This window comes from Musca vetustissima, unplaced genomic scaffold (assembly GCF_032173495.1).
Source record: "Musca vetustissima isolate MV318-11 ecotype Yass unplaced genomic scaffold, APGP_CSIRO_Mvet_v1 utg8971, whole genome shotgun sequence".
Taxonomy (NCBI): Eukaryota; Metazoa; Arthropoda; class Insecta; order Diptera; family Muscidae; genus Musca; species Musca vetustissima.
Window position 1 is genome coordinate 92681 of NW_026888898.1, and position 22456 is coordinate 115136.

The 22456-nt window shown below is 34.4% G+C and overlaps 1 protein-coding gene across 5 annotated transcripts; it reads left to right on the forward strand.

The window, feature by feature from the left end:
- On the forward strand, positions 1-3068 carry LOC133336684 (uncharacterized). 5 transcript variants are annotated; one of them, XM_061544964.1, is made up of 5 exons: positions 1-273; positions 2151-2263; positions 2330-2532; positions 2593-2743; positions 2803-3068. In XM_061544964.1, the coding sequence occupies exons 2-5, from the start codon at positions 2206-2208 to the stop codon at positions 2949-2951; spliced, it is 561 nt and encodes a 186-aa protein (XP_061400948.1). In that variant the 5' UTR covers positions 1-273; positions 2151-2205; the 3' UTR covers positions 2952-3068. The 5 variants fall into 5 exon arrangements, 2 of the variants coding, with proteins under 2 accessions (XP_061400948.1, XP_061400947.1); XM_061544963.1 differs by having other exon boundaries at positions 1-2263; XR_009754556.1 differs by having other exon boundaries at positions 1-2743.
- Positions 3069-22456: the final 19388 nt, after the last annotated feature.

Genomic DNA, 22456 nt, shown 5'->3' on the forward strand with positions numbered 1-22456 from the left:
TGCGAGCAAAGATCCATGTGTATCTTATATTACCACTTTATTTCTACAGACAATTGTACTAGTTCAAATTTCAACAATTTACGAGTAGAGTTTGGTTTGGGACACTGATTGTAGTGTATTTCTACTGACAATGTCGACAGTTGGCTTTTCTTTTATTGTCATTAAAACATATTGAATATATACACATTTTTATGTAATTTTTTTGTAGATCGCATCGAAACAACGCGTTTTTATCGGCAATTAATTTGTTTTGTGTGTTTTATTGTTAAAAAGGTGATTATTTATTAAATATATAAACAAAATGAGTAAAAGAAATTATAAAAGATTAATTAAAAAACAAAAAATATTGTATAAAAACAGAAGTTTGCAATGTGAACAAGAAAATAGTGAAAGTGAATTTGTGTCAAACGGTGGAGATTTTATAAATGATTTCGTGGAAAATGGAATGGAAGATTTTGCAGTTCCGAAATTAATGTTGCGGGACAAACTTAAAAAGTGGTGCATGGAAACGAATCCTTCAAAGAAATGTTTGGAAAGTCTTTTATCAATATTAAAGGAAGAAGGTCTAGATGTTCCGCTCACTAGAGAGACTTTGGTGGGCAGAGCAAAAAATATGTTAACGAGAAATGTTGCCCCTGGAATTTATTGTCATATTGGCATAGAAACACAACTACGAAAAGTTGGTCACATTTTGGAAAAGTATGAGGAAGTCGAACTAGATATAAATATCGATGGAATTCCACTGTTCAAAAGCTCTCGTGTGCAATTGTGGCCAATCCTTTGCAGAATCGTTAATATTCAGGAGAAAACAAAACCGTTTGTTGTTGGATTATACTTGGGAAACACCAAGCCGGGTAGTGTGAATGTGTATTTGAAAGACTTCATTGATGAAGTGATTCTACTAAAAGGTCAGTTTATCATACAACAAAAACATTTAAAATTGAAGTTTCGTTGCTTAATATGTGACGCACCAGCAAAAGCTTTCGTTTGTGGAGTTCCTGGACATACATCAACACATGGCTGCACCAAGTGTACTCAAATTGCGAAGAAGGTAAACAATGTCTTGACTTATAGTAGCGAGAGTGGTTCCCTAATCTCCGATGAGGACTTTGCTGTGCGAAAGTATCCATGCCACCATTCCCAAATGTTCAAAGAAGAAAAAACTCCTCTCGAAGAAATTGGATTTGGTATGATAAATCAGACTCCTTTAGATAGCATGCATCTCATTGACCTCGGAGTCACCAAAAAAATGCTAACCAGAATAATGCATAATAAAACTGAAAAGAAAACCTCAAAACAAAATATTTCAAAAATATCTTCTGAATTGGTGAAATTTAAAAAATACATTCCAAGGGAATTCCCAAGAAAACCCAGGCCTTTAGATGATCTTTGTCATTGGAAAGCGACTGAATTTCACCAGTTCCTTGCTTATACAGGAATTATTGCTCTTTATAATAATGTACACGAAGATATTTATTATGAATTTTTAACTTTACATTGTGCTTATCGACTTCTTAACAATGCACGACATATGGATCAAAATATTGTTCAAGCTAATAATTTGCTTCAATTATTTGTCGAGAACTTCTCAACTGTATTTGGTTCGAACAGCATTTCTTTTAACGTTCATAATCTGCTTCATTTGGCTTCTTGCGCAGAAAAGTATGGTCCCCTTATTTCGTTTTCTGCATATGCATTTGAAAATAAACTGCAAACACTGAAAAAACATGTTCGAAAACCATCACATATCTTTCAACAAATTATTCAAAAGGAAAAAAATTGCATGATTGTCAACACTATTCAGGATGGGTTAAAATATGAAAAAGGTGTTATCGTTGGAGCTTTTGTAAATGATTGCTACATATCCTGCAAAGAACCAGATAATATTTGCGCGGTGAATTCATGCATTCCAATAAAAATTGATAATATAAAGAAAAAGGGCGAAATATATATTGAAGGCAGTCGAATTTTGGCATTAGAAAGTTTCTACGAAGAACCGGTGAATTCTTGTGAGATTGGTATTTTCAAAACGAATCTGACTCTAGGGGAAAAAGAGACATTTTGTATTAAAGACATTCAGTTCAAATTTGTATGCTTGCCAATTGATTCTGATTTTGTAATCGTGCCCATTTTACATTCCTGCTTTCCAGAGAAATATCAAGCACAAATTTTTACCTCCTAAGTACACAACTCCCGCACATAAACATGTCGAACGAAAATGCCAACCCTTCCAAAGGAAAAATGAAATATTTTGCTCCACAAGGTAATCTCCAAAGATTATCACTAAATTTTTAACAGTATAACAAAATTGAGTTCATATTTTTGATAGCTAATGCAAAATGTTCTTCCTGCCAAGAAAATGCCAGAAAACTAGACACGATTATTGATATTTTGGCGGAGCATAAAGTTTTACTGGATCGTGTTATTTCTCAGAACGCATTTGTGGACAATATTATGACAATTTTTCCAATTGAATCGGAAGAAAAACTTCGAGAATTTGATCGAATTCTCGCAACACAAGCAGATCTATATGTACGTATCTGCGTTTTGGGAATAACAAATTCATAACTAAAACAATTTTTACAATTGCAGACTCGACAAATGAAAAATCTCATTGCAGGTAACGCTGAACGTAATTTGCATAAAGTATTTGGAAGAAATATTATTATGGATTTTAATGTTGACGGAACTTTCGGGAAAAAAGGTCTACGAGATTTTGGTAATGTACTTGCCGCCATAATAGGTAAAACGTGTTTGTTTTTGTTTCAAATAAGTAATGCTAAAATATAGTTTATAAAACAGAAGTTATATCAACATTTAATAAATTACCTGACAAGACTTTACGAGCAGCGTTCCAACGCCAAAAGAAAAAGTATTTTAAGATCAACAAACGAAGCAGGCGCACCGAAGAAAAGGAACAAGATGAAAATGATGAAGAACCACAAATTTAACTGAATGTTTTTATGTTATACTATATAATTTTAAAATCCTAGTTCTAACACTATTCAGTTTTATTAAAAATAAGACAAGGTTTGGCCAGCCTTGAAAAAAGTGAGCTATATATGTAATCCATTTCTTAATTTATTACCTTGCCTAAAATTCGCAGACTGTTTTAGATTAATTAAATATATTGTGTGTAGATTGAACTGTGCTTTACTTTTGTTTTTGTTACTTAATAACTGCGTTAAAAATGTAACGTTGTTAAATACTTATTCTATTACAAGCATTTTCCTAAAAATCTCAAATGACTATTTGGTTCGAATGCCTCCATATGATCTCGAAAGGACTAATGGTCTTCTAGTGTTTATTTGGTTCAAATGTCTACATATAGCTCAGGATACCCAATAAAATGCAGTGATTATTTGGTTCAAACGTCACCATATAAACTTAAAAGATCTAATCTTTTTCTAGTGATTATTTGGTTCAAATGTCTACATATAGCTCAGGATACCCAATAAAATGCAGTGATTATTTGGTTCAAACGTCACCATATAAACTCACCATATAAACAATATAATGTAGTAATATAAGATCTAATCTTTTTCTAGTGATTATTTGGTTCAAATGTCTACATATAGCTCAGGAAACCCAATATAATGTAGTGATTATTTGGTATACACGTCATCACATAATCTCAAAAGATATAATCTTTTTCTAGTGACTATTTGGTTCAAATGTCACCATATAGTCCCAAAAGAACTACTTAGTCAATATAGTCAAGGTCTACTGGTACTTCTCCTATGACAAGCCTATGTTAAATGTCCATAGGAAATTACATTGGTTGTGGTATACTTTTTCACTAGTACTAGCGACAATGTCACCAGTAAAACACTACAATTTTACTAAAGCTGCTCGCTGCAGGGTAGTACTTTTTAGTACATTTTAGAAGTTATTAATGCAAATTTTTTATGTATAAATTGTTATTGTCATAGTTCCAGATAATTATTTAATAACAGGTTCCTATCTTCATCCATTCTACCGTATACAATATTTAGTACTTGTATTCGATTCGTATTCTATTTGTTTATAATATACAAAAAATGTTCCCATACTGTGCAATATTTTGTATTAATGATGCCATTTAGTACGAATTTTCAATAAACCAAGCCTGTTAATTATAGTTGGACATTTTTGTACTCTAAATTTACATTTATATTTTTTACCATTCACTATGGTACAATATTTAGTACAATTTTGTGCATATCGGTCTATTTGTAATAGTTAAGCTACATACTAAATTTCAGATCTCAATCTATGACTTTTCCATTATAAGTTAATATTTTGTACCATTTTAGTACAAATTTCAAAAATATATTAATATATAGCATAGTATTTGTAATAATTAAATCTATGTGCCGTGTTTCAGATTTCGATTCCTACCGGTTCCATTATACTACAGTATTTAGTACTAATTCCAAAAAGTTATGCTTAGAGTAAGCTACATACAAAATTACAGATTTATATTTCTACCAGTTACATTGTATTTACATATTTAGTACTTTTTATCGCAACTTTAGTGCTAAATTCAAAAAAAAATGGCATAGTATTCTATTTGTAATAGTTAAAGCTATATGTGAAATTTCAGAACTTTTTAATATATTCTAGTACTAATTTAAAAAAAAAATATGTTTGCCCATCATTCTACTTGTAATAGCTTAAGTTACATACCAAATTTCAGATATCTATCCCTACCTGTTTCATCGTAGTATAATATTTAGTACTAATTTGCAAAATTTGTTCACACATTCTGATTTGTTTATAAATGACAAAGCTGCATACCAAATTTTAGAGTTGTAGTTCCAACCGTTCTGGCGTAATACAGTTTTTAGTACTATTTAGTACCATATTTGTTCTCATTTCCAAAAAATATTTTTTGTACATCATTTTATTTTTAATGACTTAAGCTACATACCAAATTTCAGACATCTATCTCTACATTTTCCATCGTAGTATAATATTTAGTACATTTTAGTACCTTTAGTACTAATTTCCATAACTTGTTCACAAATTCTGATTTGCTAATCACTGACAAAGCTGCATACCAAATTTCAGAGTTCTACTTCCAACCGTTCCGGAGTAATACAGTTTTAGTACCTTTTAGTACTAATGTCCAAAAAATATTTTTGCACAGTATTCTCTTTGTAATGGCTTAAGCTCCATACCAAGTTTCAGTTATGAATCTTCACCAATTCCATTCAAATACAATATTTATTACTTTTTAGTACATCTAAGTACTAAATTCCAAATTTTTTTCACAAATTCTAGTCCGCTCGCCATAGACAAAGCTACGTGCCAAATTTCAAAGTTCTACATCTAACCGTTCCCGCGTAATACAGTTTTTAGTACTTTTTAGTACTTTTTAGTACCTTTTAGTACGCATTTCCAAAAACCCCGCCTTATCACACGCCTACTCACCACACCCCACCTACATGCCAAATTTCAAGCTTCTAGCTTTAGCCGTTTCGTCTGGGCGTTGATGATCAGTCAGTCACTTATAACGCAACTCTTTTATATATATAGATTAGTATAGATTTTAAATCCGTCTTACCCATAGATCCAAAAGTTTTAATTTTTAACTTACCTGAAAAAAAAAAATAAAATATATATTTTAATAAATAAATTTTGAAAATTTACAAAATTATGAAATATTTACTATAATATTTTTTGGAAATAATCTCATACCCATTCCAATATATCACATGATTAAATCCCACAGAACATGGGTACACCACCTATGCCTCCTATACCATCGCATTAAGATATATGGATGGAGGGTGTATAAAAATGTATCATTAAATAATTGAGAGTTTCGTTACGTCGACAACTATTATGTTGATGATGATAATGGATCAAATTTAATTCAATATAATTTTAAACAAAACAACATAACAACAAAAAAACTCACATCGCATAATGGTCAGTGAGAGGAACCACAACCAAACGATATCAACAAATTGACCTTTACATGGGGCGCAATGCGACGCAATCTGAGTTTGAGGGGCTTTTGTTTACTAAAAAAAACTAAACAACAACAACAAATCACAAAGCAAAAATTGCGACAAAACAATAACAAAGATAGAGCAAAAAATCAAAACAAAACAACATCGGGTTTGTTTACACTATGTTCATGTTTCCGTTACATTGAAAACTCATTTCAATGAAATGGAAATTTCAAATTTGAGTTTAGAAGTAAATAAATAAAATGAATATTTAAAAACAAAAATTATTTTATAAATTATAATTTTTATGAAATATAAATTTTCAAATTTATTATTTTTATAAAATATGATTTTTTTAAATTATAAATTTTATAAATTATTCCAAAATGAATATATTATTTGCTACGACGTCATCAGAATGAAGCTGCGGATTTCCAATCCAGACGCTGTCGCTCACTCTGTTTATCAATGTGTCACAAGAAATTTGAAATGTGTGTTTTGAGATCAGTGCTAACCAGCTGCTTTATTTATTATTTTTCAAAGCACAATAAGAAAGTGAAAATATTGAAATATGTAATACATTGTTTCTATGTCGTAATGCATCGGTTTTATTGATAACATTTGAAAACTAGAATATTGTGGAAATAATAAAACGAAGCTTACATCGAAGTCGTCCAGCATTTAAAATTACCTCAGCAAAATATGAGCGTATTGGAATGGGAAAGAATATCTTTTCAAGGCCTTCCAAAGGCGTGGATTTTTTAAAGAATATCTTTTCAAGGCCTTCCAAAGGCGTGGATTTTTTAAAGAATATCTTTTCAAGGCCTTCCAAAGGCGTAGATTTTTTAAAGAATATCTTTTCAAGGCCTTCCAAAGGCGTGGATTTTTTAAAGAGTATCTTTTCAAGGCCTTCCAAAGGCGTGGATTTTTTAAAGAATATCTTTTCAAGGCCTTCCAAAGGCGTGGATTTTTTAAAGAATATCTTTTCAAGGCCTTCCAAAGGCGTGGATTTTTTAAAGAATATCTTTTCAAGGCCTTCCAAAGGCGTGGATTTTTTAAAGAATATCTTTTCAAGGCCTTCCAAAGGCGTGGATTTTTTAAAGAATATCTTTTCAAGGCCTTCCAAAGGCGTGGATTTTTTAAAGAATATCTTTTCAAGGCCTTCCAAAGGCGTGGTTTTTTTTAAAGAATATCTTTTCAAGGCCTTCCAAAGGCGTGGATTTTTTAAAGAATATCTTTTCAAGGCCTTCCAAAGGCGTGGATTTTTTAAAGAATATCTTTTCAAGGCCTTCCAAAGGCGTGGATTTTTTAAAGAATATCTTTTCAAGGCCTTCCAAAGGCGTGGATTTTTTAAAGAATATCTTTTCAAGGCCTTCCAAAGGCGTGGATTTTTTAAAGAATATCTTTTCAAGGCCTTCCAAAGGCGTGGATTTTTTAAAGAATATCTTTTCAAGGCCTTCCAAAGGCGTGGATTTTTTAAAGAATATCTTTTCAAGGCCTTCCAAAGGCGTGGATTTTTTAAAGAATATCTTTTCAAGGCCTTCCATAAGGCGTGGATTTTTTAAAGAATATCTTTTCAAGGCCTTCCAAAGGCGTGGATTTTTTAAAGAATATCTTTTCAAGGCCTTCCAAAGGCGTGGATTTTTTAAAGAATATCTTTTCAAGGCCTTCCAAAGGCGTGGATTTTTTAAAGAATATCTTTTCAAGGCCTTCCAAAGGCGTGGATTTTTTAAAGAATATCTTTTCAAGGCCTTCCAAAGGCGTGGATTTTTTAAAGAATATCTTTTCAAGGCCTTCCAAAGGCGTGGATTTTTTAAAGAATATCTTTTCAAGGCCTTCCAAAGGCGTGGATTTTTTAAAGAATATCTTTTCAAGGCCTTCCAAAGGCGTGGATTTTTTAAAGAATATCTTTTCAAGGCCTTCCAAAGGCGTGGATTTTTTAAAGAATATCTTTTCAAGGCCTTCCAAAGGCGTGGATTTTTTAAAGAATATCTTTTCAAGGCCTTCCAAAGGCGTGGATTTTTTAAAGAATATCTTTTCAAGGCCTTCCAAAGGCGTTGATTTTTTAAAGAATATCTTTTCAAGGCCTTCCAAAGGCGTGGATTTTTTAAAGAATATCTTTTCAAGGCCTTCCAAAGGCGTGGATTTTTTAAAGAATATCTTTTTAATTTAGTGTACCATAGGTTTTTGAGCTTCATTCATGCTACGAAAAACTAAATCGTTCATTTTAAAGTGCCCAACCAACACAAAAGAAAAAAGAGAGTTTATGCCGTCGTCCATTCCCATTCATTCATAATGGGTCAACGCTTCATTGAGGTCGTCAGAATGTTACATAAACGCCACCAACATTAAAATTTTAAATTAAATGTTCAAAGCTGTGCAACTGGACTCAACTCGACGTTGCAGTCAACCTATAAAGAACACAACACAACTGCAAACTCTTTGCCACAACAAAAGCAATACTTGGGAATGTCAATCAATTGCTGTTGTATGAAAAAAAATCACGATTAACCCATAAACCAGTGGAGGCGAAATATGAAGTCGCAACTGTGCGAATCATATGTAGCATTATGTGCGAAATAATGAAACTTGCCTGAGGACTTCCATCATCTTTGCATCACAATGGGTTAATGGGAACTTTGAATATTTTTATTCAATATTTAAATTGGTTTGGTCCTCTAATAACCGCTGAGATCAAAGAATGAAGAGCCGTCTAATAATTTTTGGGGGTTTGATTAGACCTCCTATTTATGTAAACCAAAAATGTCTGGCAATTTAATTTAATGAACACAAAGAGTGTTCAGTTAAAAAAATTTAAGTTTTCACCTTGAACGAGTGAGCGAACGAACGAACACACGAATGAATGAATGCACGTATGAAGAATATGAATCACGCTTTATGTTCGAATGACTGTCACTTTTTTTCTCCTTCATACTGAACTTTAGTACAATTATCAGAAATTGTTTGTCGTCAAGCCTTTGTAGTAATAACGACGACATCTCTGATTTAGTTTTCATTTCTGCGAAACAAAACAGTAATTGCGGGATTTTATTGCAATTTCTATGGAAGTTAATAAAAATAACGTTTTTTTCACAAACCGCAAAACGATGACTAAAAATAGCCAACACGAAATGTGGTGGTAATCGGAGATGTTAAGTAATTATGTAAATAGTAATATAATAAATGAGAAAAATCCCATAAGTATGGTTCAGATAAACGCTAATGATCGGTAAGAATAGATGTTTAAGTGGGCAATTCAATTAAAAATATTGGGATTTCCTCGTTAAAAAATTAGAAATTCCTAGAACAGATAATTGAAACTTCAGAAAATGTATATTCGTCGGAGATTACATTAAATAATCTGAGCTAAAAGCTCATTGAACGATGTTCCAGATTACTGGCGAAGACTAAAGTCCATGCACGTCGGGTTCGGCAAATTTGAAGGTTTGCTTACAGTTTTCTTCGACTATAATGAGGATGGAGCTTTGCGAATTCTTGGCACAAGGTCAATGGGTGAAAAAATACTACCTTGAAGTTATGCGTAGTTTGTTGATATGTCGTAATGCATTGTGTAAAATTGAGCTCACTTCGAAGTCCAACTCTGGAAACTATCTCAAATAAAATATAAGTGTATTGGGTGACGTAGTGGATGATAGATACCAAGCAACTCTCATTGGCTTTAATATGGCAAAGCCCAGGCTTAACATGGTCCCTCTTTCATCTCAATTATGGACACTGACTATAGGAACTATTAAAATGTGTTGAGGCGTACAAAGCCGATATTATTGACTTACAGGAAATACGATGGCATGGGGCGAATTTGGCAGCGGATTTATCGTTAAAAGGAGAATAAAAAACCGCATCTCCAGATTCACTCCAGGAGATGAGCGAATAGCTATATAATTTCATTTGCGCCTATGCTCCGACAAAGATGAGCAGATCGCAGATCGAAACAGCATATGACCGCTGCCCTGGCCATGACATTAAAATTCTAGCAGATTTTAATGCAAAAATCGGAAAGGAAACTATTTTTGGCCCCACCGTCGGAAAATTCAGCCTTCATGAAGAAAAATCCAACACCGGCATGAGGTCGACGAAAGCACCTTTTGTCCCAATAACAATATAGAAGCGCAATGGCAAAAGCAACAATTGGGTACCAAAAACCACCATCAAGAAATCCATGGTACGATCAGACTGTCGCAATGTTACTGAGTTGAAAAAAGTAGCGTATAGGGTTGGCAGGGTTGCAAACAGAAGTAAAACGTGAGCGGGAGCAAACCGAGATGTATTGGAGTCAGAATGAAATCCGGAAATTTTACCAACGAGTAAAACACCAAAACGAAGGCTTTGGTGCAGGCACATTCTCTTGAAGAGATAAAGAAGGAAACCTGGTGACAGATACAGGCAGCGTGTTGAGGATCTGAAAGGAGCATTTTGAAAAGCTTGTGGTATCAAATAGTGTCGGTGAACCACAGAACCTTCAGCCGACAATTAGTCGGCTGAAGAATAATAAAGCAGCAGGTGCAGAGCTATTCAAGACTGGTGGTCAGACGCTGATCAGGAGCATGGCTAGAACCAATGATTGGAACCCCACGTGCACAAAAAAGGAGACAAGACAATATGTGACAACTGTAGAGGAATAAGTCTCCTTCCCATCGCATATAAAGTGCTATTCAGCGTGCTGTGTGACCGACTGAAGCCAATGGTCAATGATATTATTGGACCATATCAATGGGGCTTCAGGCCTGGCAAATCCACCATTGGCCAGATTTTCACTCTGCTCCAAACCCAGGAAAAGACCTACGAAAAACACATCGACACATTCCACCTATTCGTAGAATATAAAGCCACATTCGACAGCCAAATCCGTACAGAGGTGTTTGGAGCCATGTCTGGAGAGGATCTCTCAGAGCCTCTCAATAGCGAATGAGGTTACAGACAAGGTGACAATTTTAACTTCCTGCTGGAAAAGGTCATACGAGAGGCAAAGGTGAGCAGAAATGGCACTTTGTACACCAAACAGCATATGTTACTCGCCGACGCCATTGACTTAATGGGTCGAACAGCCACCTTTTAACAAATTGAGACGGATTCTACCAAAGCGAGTCTGACAGTAAATGGCGAGAAGACCAAGCTGATAGCTGATGATATCAACGCACAAGTCGTCCAGTAGACTCGGACCAACTGTGGAATTTGAAAACTACAGTTTCAAGGCCAACAGATCATTCTATGGTCTGAGTAAGCGATTCAAATACAAGGCCACCTCTCGCCATACCAAACTCACACTCTACAGGACTCTAATATTACCCGTGCTGTTGTATGAAGCATGTGTACTTGCGCAAGCAGATGAGGCATTTCATGGAGTGTTTGAGAGAAACATCTTTGGGCCGATCTGCGTCGACGGTGAATATCGCCGTCGAATGAACCATGAGTTGTATCATCTATACTCGGATATAGATCTAGTCAGACGTATCGAGCTGAAGCGACTACGTTGGATCAAAAGGCATATAAAAAAAGCGAGCAAAGGTATGGTGCACATCTTGTGAAGGGGAAGGCCACGAATCCGATGGAAAGATCTAGTAGAAGACAACATCTTGGAAAATGGTTTTTCAAATTGTATGAGATGCGCATAAGACCGATGCGCTTGGAAATCCAGCTAAGCATGTAAGTAATTTGAATTTGGTGAACTGGAATTCTGAACTTATGAAATAGGATTTCTATTGAGTTGTTGAGGTAGGAAGATATGGAAATTCATATTAATGTGTACTAAATTTGTTAAAATTTGGATTTGGGTGAATCTATCATGAAATGTGGATTGAGTTTTGAAATAAGATGATTTCTGTTGCAGTCAGAATTGGTGTGTAGTAGATATGGAGGTAGTTTTGGAAATGAGATATGGAGGTAGTTTTGGAAATAGGTTCTTTAAGAGAACAAAGGCACAAAATTGGTCGATATTGGCGTGTCAATAAATATGCTTAATGGTAGATAAATTTGTATGAACCATTTTATGAGCAGTCGAAATCGTTTATAAAACATATTTATTATAACGCCGTTATTTAGAAGACCCTAAACATTTTTCGTTATAATGACTATCGATTAAAACTACAGATTTTGCCGCTCCATTGGCTGTGTTAGAAACGATATCGACTCTCCACTCTGTTCTGTCGGTTTCTCAGAAGATAAAATACCTTCTCGTATTAAATGTTCAATATTGGTCCATAGGTCCACCCTGTAGAAATGAACTACAACACTTAGTGGTATAACCGGAAATTTAAAATTTGCCATGGCGAAGGATGTCAGAAGTTTGGTTCAATCAAACTTCGACCGAATAATTGATCGATTAAAAATTCCTTAAAACGGATTTGGTCTAAAACCGCATTTTTTCTGCGAGGCAGATTTTATCAGATCATCTTTAAGTGCATATAACCTCATTACAGGGTATAATAAAACAATTTTCCTGACCAATTCAATAATCCATGTTGATGTCTGCCTAATATAATAATATATAAAAAGTGAGGTCATTAGCTTCCTAAAAAATCTGACTCCATTTTTTATGTTGATATGTATCCGGAGATTTTAGCATTGTTTTCCAAAACGTCTTCGTCTTCGTGCGTGATTTTCTGATACTTTTACAAAGTCGAAATTGCCTGCCTGGCTAGCCAAGAATATTATTAGCCGTTCGAATTCTTCTTTTGAGATGCTGTGTCGGTTTTCAGCTTCGCTGATCATGACTTCTACGAATACCACCAACAGAAGAGGGTAACAATTTGCATAATGTTTTATGTTCTTGCGTCTTCTACACATTTACTTGAAACTTGCTGTTGCTGTTGCAACGTTTCAGAGTCATGGTATTTTTGTTCCCGTTGCTGCCGCTGCTGCTTTTGTACCATCGAATGTTGCAGATTATTATCTTTAAAATTTATAGCATTCTTTTGAGAAACACATACATCATGCAAGTCTTTCTTTATGTTATGTGTGTGTATTTCCATATACAAACATATATTTTGCAATGCCTTGATTTGAAAAAAATGGAGTAATTTATTGAAGAAATCGAGTATTTTAATGGATTATTTTTTATGATCGGAGTTTAAGGAATATTTGGAAAAAATCTTACATTGGTCTTAGGGTAATCACAATGCTTAGCCCAATCATTTGTTGCGCCCTTATAGTAGGAATTTCTACAGACTCATCCTTTATCATTTTGAACCTATAGGTAGGCATTTGGCTTTCTGGTTTTGACCAAGTACACCTAATTCGGATTTAATACACCACGAAAATTATATTTTTATATTTTATTTCTAATTATTTTTTTATTTATAATTCATTCTTAAATCAATAACGTTGACTGTTGAATAGTGCTAATTGGTGAATAGCCACCACGCAAATAAAATTGGACGTTGATCTTTTCTCGAATTTCGGCATAACTATGTATTGTTAGTAACAGTAGCTAAAAGGTGTATTGTTTCAGTAATTTGTTAATAGGTATTGTAAACAAATTAATACAACAAATTGTCAACGCTATTTATACAAATTTCAATTTGAACTTGCCGAATTTCGTGTTATAACTTTTACCTCATATTAGAAAAAATCACACCTTTCAAATTTGAGAACATGAAATGTGGAGATATCACTTAATAGTACACACAGATCATATATCGCTATATATTCCCAATTTGTCTTCTCCTGCCTACATTTCCTCATAGTGCTAAACATATAATTTCATAATAGTCTCAAAATCGTTGCTCTGTTGCTCTAAAACCAATTAACACTCTTAGAAAATTACCAATGAAACAACAATCATTAGCATTTGGTGTCGACACGACTGCCGCCTGCGTTTTTTAACAACAACAACAAACCCAACATGTACTTTGATGTGATTTCCATCAAACAATTTGCAACCCCAGGGGGCACAGAGATCAAACATTCAAATGTACAAAAATTCCCACGTTGCACAAACATTAATAACAATGGTCATTACATGGAAAAAAGCAAAATAGTTTCCATACAACAACAACATTTATTAATTTTGCCGACAAATTTTAAAATTCTTTTTTTTTTTGTATTTGCGCCGACCCAAACAAACATCGGTACAGTAAAAAAGAGAGCAGGAATAAAATTCGACAAAGACAAACGTTTTGGTTTATGTCAGTTGGAGGTTAGCCGTTAATCAGTTTAGAGGTGATGAGTATTGTAATTCTGGGTTATTTTAATGCTACAATGTACAGTTGTTGCCATCGATTCGTTAAGGTGGGAAAATACATTAGACAGTTTTACAAGGGTTCAGTGGTTTGTACCTTAAATAATTGGAAAACGAAATGTTTAAAATGTTTAAAAGAGAGACTAACGGTTTGACCGAAGTGGAGAGAATATCATTGTCCGTTAAATATTCCGATATATAGCATTTCCAGATTAAATGAAACCTTTTACAAATTAAATGAAACCTTTTCCAAATTAAATGAAACCTTTTCCAAATTAAATGAAACCTTTTCCAATTGAAATGAAACCTTTTACAAATAGAATGAATGAAACCTTTTCCAATTGAAATGAAACCTTTTACAAATAGAATGAACCTTTTTCCAAATTAAATGATACCTTTATTCTTATCCAAGGAAATATAATATTTGCAGTAATTTTAAACCAATATTTGAAAATTAAATCAAAGAATATTAACAAATATAGTTGTATGGCTATGTAATTAACATAAATATTCTTTAATTCGTTGTGATTTTATTTTATATCTTTACTAAATAAAACTAAAAAATAGTAATACAAACTGAGGTATTTCTTGACATTTCAATAAATAAATATTTTAGAACAATTATTGAATACCCGGTCCTAAATGCGAAATACATATTTGATTTAAAAAATTGTTGATGATAAGGTAACTGCTTATCTTAATGAAGGGGTTCCCGACTTGCAGCTTGTGGGATTTTCAAAACCATGTCCATAACGTAGTTAGAACAATCTTGCCGAGTAAGCTTTTGAATTCTTCGCTCGATTATATTTCCACAGATAGATACACATGGCTAACATTATTCTGAACGACAATATACGCTGTCTGATCAAACAATGTATTTTCCGTATTAAACTAAACCCCACATTGAAAAAAATATTCAGTAAAAAATCCACGCCTATAATAGGCCTTAAAAAATCGTTTTCTAAACGACAGAATATTTGTTCTAAAAGCCGAGCTTAATTTTCAGGCGCGTCTGACTTGTGCGCAGCTCTTCCACTTGATCTTTCCATTGAATTCACGGTCAGTTAGCTCGCTTTTATATGCCTTGGGCAATCTAGTTCACATAGCGGTTCGATCTCTCTCGTTCCTTTTTTAAAAAGGAACTACTTCCTTAATGTAGTTCCTTTGCTCCATATAGTTAATTTGCCCAATACATTTCCTTTACTCCACACAGTTCCTTTGCTCTTTATAGGTCCTTTGATCCAAATAGTTCCTTTACTCCATACAGTTCCTTTACTCTTTATAGTTCCTTTGCTCTAAATAGTTCCCTTGCTCCAAATAGTTCATTTGCTTTTTATAGTTCCTTTGCTCTAAATAGTTCCTTTGCTTTTTATAGTTCCTTTACTCTAAATAGTTCCCTTGTTCCATATAGTTCCTTTGTTCTTTATAGTTCCTTTACTTCATACTGTTCCTTTGCTCTTTATAGTTCCCTTGCTATTTATAGTTCCTTTGCTCCATACACTTCCGACTCCTACATAGTTCATTTGAATCTCTCTCTTTTATCGTTCTTTTTTTTCGCCCACATAGTTCCGTGTGGATTTTTTTAATAGATGATTGAAAATTGTGCAAAAATTTGAAAAACGAACAAATTAAAAATATGGAAATAAAGGAACGGGATCAAAAAAGAACGAGATCAGAAAAAAATAACGAGCTCAGAATAAAGAACGAGATCAAAAAAGTAACTATATTAATTAAAGATGGAACTAGTTCCGATTGTTCCTTTCTCGGAATAGTTCCAATGAACTAGTTCGTTCCGGAACTACCCAACTCTAATCCTCATCCATTATCACAACATGGCCTAGCCAAGATATTCCGGGAATGTATCTCTCAAACACTCCAAGTGCTGCCTCATCTGCTTGCACAAGTACACATGCTTCAGATCCATACAACAGCACGGGTAATATCAGAGTCTTGTAGAGTGTGAGTTTGATATGAGTTGGTTACTCAGACCATAGCAGTTGATTGCTCAGACCATAGCAGCATCTTGTCCGGATTTCAAAGCTGATGTTATTAGTTTTGTTTATTGCGGTATTGAGGTACATAAAATCGTTCACTACCTCGAAGCAGCAGTTCTCAAGTTCCACAGTTGGTCTGAGTCTACTGGACGTCTTGCGCGTTGATACCATCAGCTTGGTCTTCTCGCCATTTATTGCCAGTCCCACTTTATCAGACTGCTACTCAATTCGATCAAAGGTGGCAATTTTCGATCCATTATTTCGATGTCGTCGGCGTAGGCGAGTAACATATGCTGTTTGGTGTACAGAGTGCCATTTTTGTTCACATTTGCATCTCGTATGATCACTTCCAGCAGTATATTAACCCTTTGTGGCCGAATGTTGCCCACAGGCAACAAAATGTTTTAGAGCTTATATTTAATATGTAGCTAGTAGATATATATATATATATATTCAAGGCCTGATTATGGACGACATATATCAAAAGAAAAATCTAGAAAATTCTAATTTTTTGTAAAGATATGAGCTTTCCAATATAGAGAAGAGGGCAAAAGTGTGTACCAATTTGTGTATACAGTCCAAATTATTTAAATCGCTTCGTATTCGAAATGTACGAATTCTGCCATCAGAATTTTTTTTGATTCTTGTAAAACAGAATATAGAGAATAATTTAAAATGATTTTTTCGTCGAATTTTCATTTGGTTTTCTTGATATTGGGTTTTTATTTTTCAGAAAGAATGTACTGTATCTCTCAAATGCAAGGATGTAGCGCTGTAGAATGTTGTCCATTTCCTATCTAGGATAGCTGCATTAAATCTGTGAACAGAAAATTGTTCTATGATTACGAAAAAAATTCGGGGCTCAAAGGGTTAAACAGGTCACACAACAAACTGTCACCTTGCCCGAATTCTCCTTAACTGCTGACCTTGTGCCAGTTAAAGTTATCCTGCATAGTCGTATTAATTTTGCATGAATGCCAACGCAGACATGTCCTTAAACACCTCTGAACGGATTGGGCTTTCGAATGCGGATTTATAGTCGACGAATAGGTGGAATGTGTCGATGTGTTTTTCGTGGGTCTTTTCCACGATCTGGCGCAGAGTGAAAATCTGGTCAGGTTCAATAATGTCATTGGCCGTTGGCTTTAGTTCATTCATCCACAGCACGATGGATAGCACTTATATGCGATGATACATGCATTCCTCTAGCCAAATTGTACTAATCAGCCGGTGCTGCTTTATTATCCTTCAGACGATTAATTGCTATTCTTACCTCATCTTAGAAAGGCGGTATACAATCTATAACGTCATATCTTATTAGTTCTGGGGTATCTTCTTCAACGGGACTATTTGATACCAGGAGCATTGTGAAATACTCCTTCCAGATCCTCAACACGTTGTCTGTATCTGTCACCAGGTTTCCTTCTTCATGTCCTGCAACAAAGCCTTTGGTTTGTTGTTTTACTCGTTGGTAAAATTTCCGGACTACATTCATACTCCAGTACATCTCAATTTGCTCACGCTCACGTTTTTCTTGTTCTTCTTTCTCCTCTCTCCGTTTCTCCCGATAATTCTCCATCTGCGTTTCTCCCGATAATTCTCCATCGCATTACATGTTGCTACTGTCTGCAGGGTTGCCCTACACCCTGCGTTTTTAATATCAGTAGCATTACGACACTCCTGATCGTACCGTAACGTAAGTGTTGCTTTGCTGCAGATTTTTAGGAGTGTGCTTCTATATTATTATGAGGACAAGGAGTGTTTTTGTCAAGCAAGTGTGTTAGTTGTGTTTGCAGCTTTTCGACATCGAGTTTCCGTTTTGTGATAGATCGCATCTTTGCTGCAATATTAAAACGTGTTCGAACCTTGGTTGCCACAAAGTAATGGTCCGAATCGATATTCGTTCCTCGGATTGATCAAACGTCAAAAACACTGGAGAATGCCTTCGTCTATAACAACATGATTAATTTGATTTCTCGTTGCTTGATCAGGAGAAACCCAGGTGGCCTTGTGTATATCGAGATGCTTGAATCTGGTCCTGCTATTTAACATGTTTTTGCTGCCGCGAAGTCAATCAACATCATGCTGTTTGATGTTTCTTCACGGAGGCTGAATTTTCCTATGGTGGGGCCAAAAATATTTTCCCTTCCGTCGGGGCATGGGAGCAAATAAGACTGGTGTAGAAGATCTTTTATACGGATTATAGCAATTCGCTCATCTACGGGAGTGAATCTAGAGACGAGATCTTTCATTCTCCTACTAACCATAAATTCACAGCCAAAATCTCGTTTCATGACAGCTATAATACAAGGCGTAACCATCTTACGCCAGTCCCTTTCCATCGCATTTCCTGTAAGGCAAAGCGAAAACTGCGCCTGTTCTGCACCTGGAATGTGTGCACGTTACACATTCCAGGTGCAGATCGTGGTCCTTTATACGTCAACATTAGGGGGTTTGGATATATTTTTCGTAGGTTTTTTATAGTAGGAAGGATTTTCTGAGTGTGGGCAACCAACTCGACGTTTATAGTTCTTATAGCGGCACATATCACTATTTTATCGGATGTTGAAAGTAGCTAACCCAGGTGACACCGTAGGGGGGTCAGTATCCACGATTGAGATGAAAGAGGCATCAAGATAAGCTTTCCCATGTTAAAGCCAATCAGAGCCGTTGCTTGGTATTTATCATACCCTGCGCCACCCTTTCCATTTGGAAGTTTGACAATTTTAACATATACGAACTTGTACGACCATGTGTGGTGCAGTTTACGCTTACATGAAAAATCAGTTTGCTAAAAAAGGAATTAATTCATAAACATTTGGAGCACAGCATTCTATTTACGTAGATTGTCGCGACAAGAGTGCACCGATAAACTTTAATCGTTGTATTACAAAGAAGTTCCATCCTATAGCACTATGAAATAAATTAAGGAATTCAATCGTAGCCGACGTTTCGTTAAAGACGAAAGTCCTTCAAAAACGGACATTGTGGCACAAATAATCGATGACATACGTAAAATGCCTAGCTACTTCAAGCATCAAAATCACTCTTTTTTGTACATCACTGTACTTCTTTTAAAATGTTTGACAATCTCCTTAATCAATAAGTCCCATTAAACAAATATTTGTAGATAATTTACACAACGATAAATTCGATCAAATATTCTATTTGTTAACTTTAAACGCTTTCATTGAATGCAAACACAAGAAGCAAACATGAAGACAAAAGTACATAAAATTGTCCACTTAGTGGATCACTCAATGAGCTTTCATTTATTATTTTTTACTTTTTATCGAATTTATACAAATTATAATAATAAATATTTACGATTGTATTAAAGATAAATAGCCAATGCTAATGGTCGGCAGCACCTATGTTTATTAATAATATCAACGGTAATATTAAACATAATGAAGCAGCATATGCTTCATTTAAGATCATAAGCATGTAAAAGCTTCAATATGGGTTAGGTGCCGCTTTTTTATTAATGTCTAGACATGTGCAGTTAAATTTGATGGACACACCAAAAATAGAAAAAAAAGAAAAATGTTTATTTATGCAATACCATTTGTCAGAGTTATGTTAAGTGATTTTTTGTGATGTTTATTGTAATAGTTATTGTTTTTAAGTTTTAAAAGTGTTAATATGTCAAATGAAGTTTTTTTTTTTGTTTTTCATGTGCGCCTTTTTAATGTGATGCGGTTTGTAATGTTTGGGGAAAACATTGCCGATTGCACTGCATTGTTACACTTACAAGACATGTGCTTACAATTAGCTTTATGTTAAGTGAAAGATAAAAAGTTGTGCAGATAAAAAGTTTTGTTTAATGGTTTATTTGCATTTTTTTCATAATATTTTCAACTCCAAGCTTCACCCGAAAATTACTTTTCATATGAGTAAGCTTTGAAAAAATAAACATGGTGTAAGTCAAAGTAGATGTAACATTCTATAGAATGAAAACCCGCATTAACACTAGATTTACGGATGTTGAATATATACCTACTATTACTAAAGTGTAAAGAAAACGGTTATAATTCCATTTAAATAATATTTTCATTATCAGAGAACGATTTTACATATAAATTCATTCGTAGCCTTAGGGGGGAAATGTCTGTCCTATTGGTAAATGTCTGTCAAACTCGAGAGAAAATATCAGTAGCTCCCCTACAAATGGGAACTGAAAAAATTGTATATCCTCAGTAGTAGCAAAACGCTTTCCTTTCATCCTTTTGAGGAGAGAAAACGTCAGCGGTGGCCAAGTGCGGTGAATACGGGGTTGAGGCATGGTAACGCTTTTGACTTTGGCCAAAAAATCATTCTGAATAAATGGATGTATGAGCTGGTGCTTTATCATGATGAAAATCCATAGTTGGGGTATTCACAATTCTGAACGGTTCTATATGAGAGATATGAAATAAATGAAGTATCCGATTTGACCCAAATTCTACACATTATAATTTTGTTACCAAACTGAGGTCTTGACCAAATAAGGAGCCTATTAATCCATTCCTTTTTATAACTCTCCCATAAAACGTAAACTTGTAAATGTCATATGAAACGAATAGAGGCATCGTTTTGGAGTAATTTTAGCATACAACATATTTATAGAAAACGTAAATTTAGTGCACCTATCGGTACGTACCTTCCCCAAAAATCGTCTGAATTATTTAAAAACCAGTAAGGAAAGTAGTAAAGTCGGACGGGGCCGACTATATGATACCCTTCACCACTATGGGTATATTAAATAGGACCATTAACATGAAATTGAATGAACTGAAATATGTAATACTTATCTAAATGTGAATAGACTAAGATCAATCAATAAACATTTCATTCCTTTGTTACGCTATTCTATGCTAAATTTTGTACGATGTGCAAAATATCATGTCTATCTAAAAAACATGAGGAGTTTAATGCACCATTTACTTAAAATCGGACGAAAATATATATGAAAGCTATATCCAAATATGAACCGAATTCTTGTCACTTGTCACAGGTTAGGTTATACTAATTTCAGTACGTTCTGTTCCTATCGGCCATATATTGGTTCCTTGGTGCGTCAATTACTTAAAATCATAAGGGTGCTATATTTAAATCTGGACCAATTTTCACGAAACTTGGCAAATACACTCTAGGCTCAATTCAGTACATCGTACTATATTTTGTGCAAATCGAAAGATATATAGGGACTGTGGTGTATCAATTACATAAAATCGGATGAAACTATGTATGGGAGCCATATCTACATCTGGACCGATTTTCACGAAACTTGGCAAACATCACTCTAGGCTCAATTCAGTACGTTATGCCAAATTTCGTGCAAATCGAAAGATATATTGGGACTTTGGTGCACCATTTACATAAAATCGGACGAAACTGAATATGAGAGCTATATCGAAATGGTAGGCTTATGTTCCAAATGTGAAGAACTGACATGCAAAATTGCTATATATACTCTTGCCATCGTAGTAGTACTTTTCAATACCTACAGTACGCGTTGCGATTAATTTAACATATCCAAATTTTGTCTCACCCGTACTCTATTAACCCTACGGTCAATAATCATTGTTTCAGACGCTATATACCAATGGAAAACCAAGGCAGTTTCTGACTTCCACGTATGGCCCAGAGAATCCCATGTTGTCTAGGGCTACACAAATCTGCAGAGGGGTTTGGAGAACACCTTAATAATATCTTAATAACAAATAATTATAGAAGCTTAACCCATTCGAAAGCTATAAGGAAATTACTATGATTATTGTAGATATATTATTATTTAAAAATGGAATTTAATATATCTATATATTATTTTAATGTATATAAAATTTTGAGTTCCTACATCTAGATCAGATCCGTATATACTTATTTTAAATAAAACCAGTAAGGAAAGTAGTAAAATCGGACTAAGCCGACTATATGATACCCTTCACCACTTTGGGTATATTCTATATATGTATCCTAACAGACGTCGTATTTTCGAGAGAATACTATTTTCAGTACGTTGTGTCATTCGGCCTAGCTATGGGTCCTTAGTGCACAATTTACATTTAATCGGATAATATATATGGGAGCTATAACTAAATCTGAACCGAAACTTAGCACACATCATTCTCAACCTAATTCAGTACCCTATGTCAAATTTAGTGGAAATCAAAAGATATATAGGGACTTTGGTCTACCATTTACATAAAATCGGACGAAACTATATATGGGAGCTATATCTAAATCTGAACCGATTTTCTCGAAACTTAAATCACGTCATTCAAGACTCAATTCAGTACACTATGAAAAATTTCGTTCAAATCGAAAGATATATTCATTTAAGA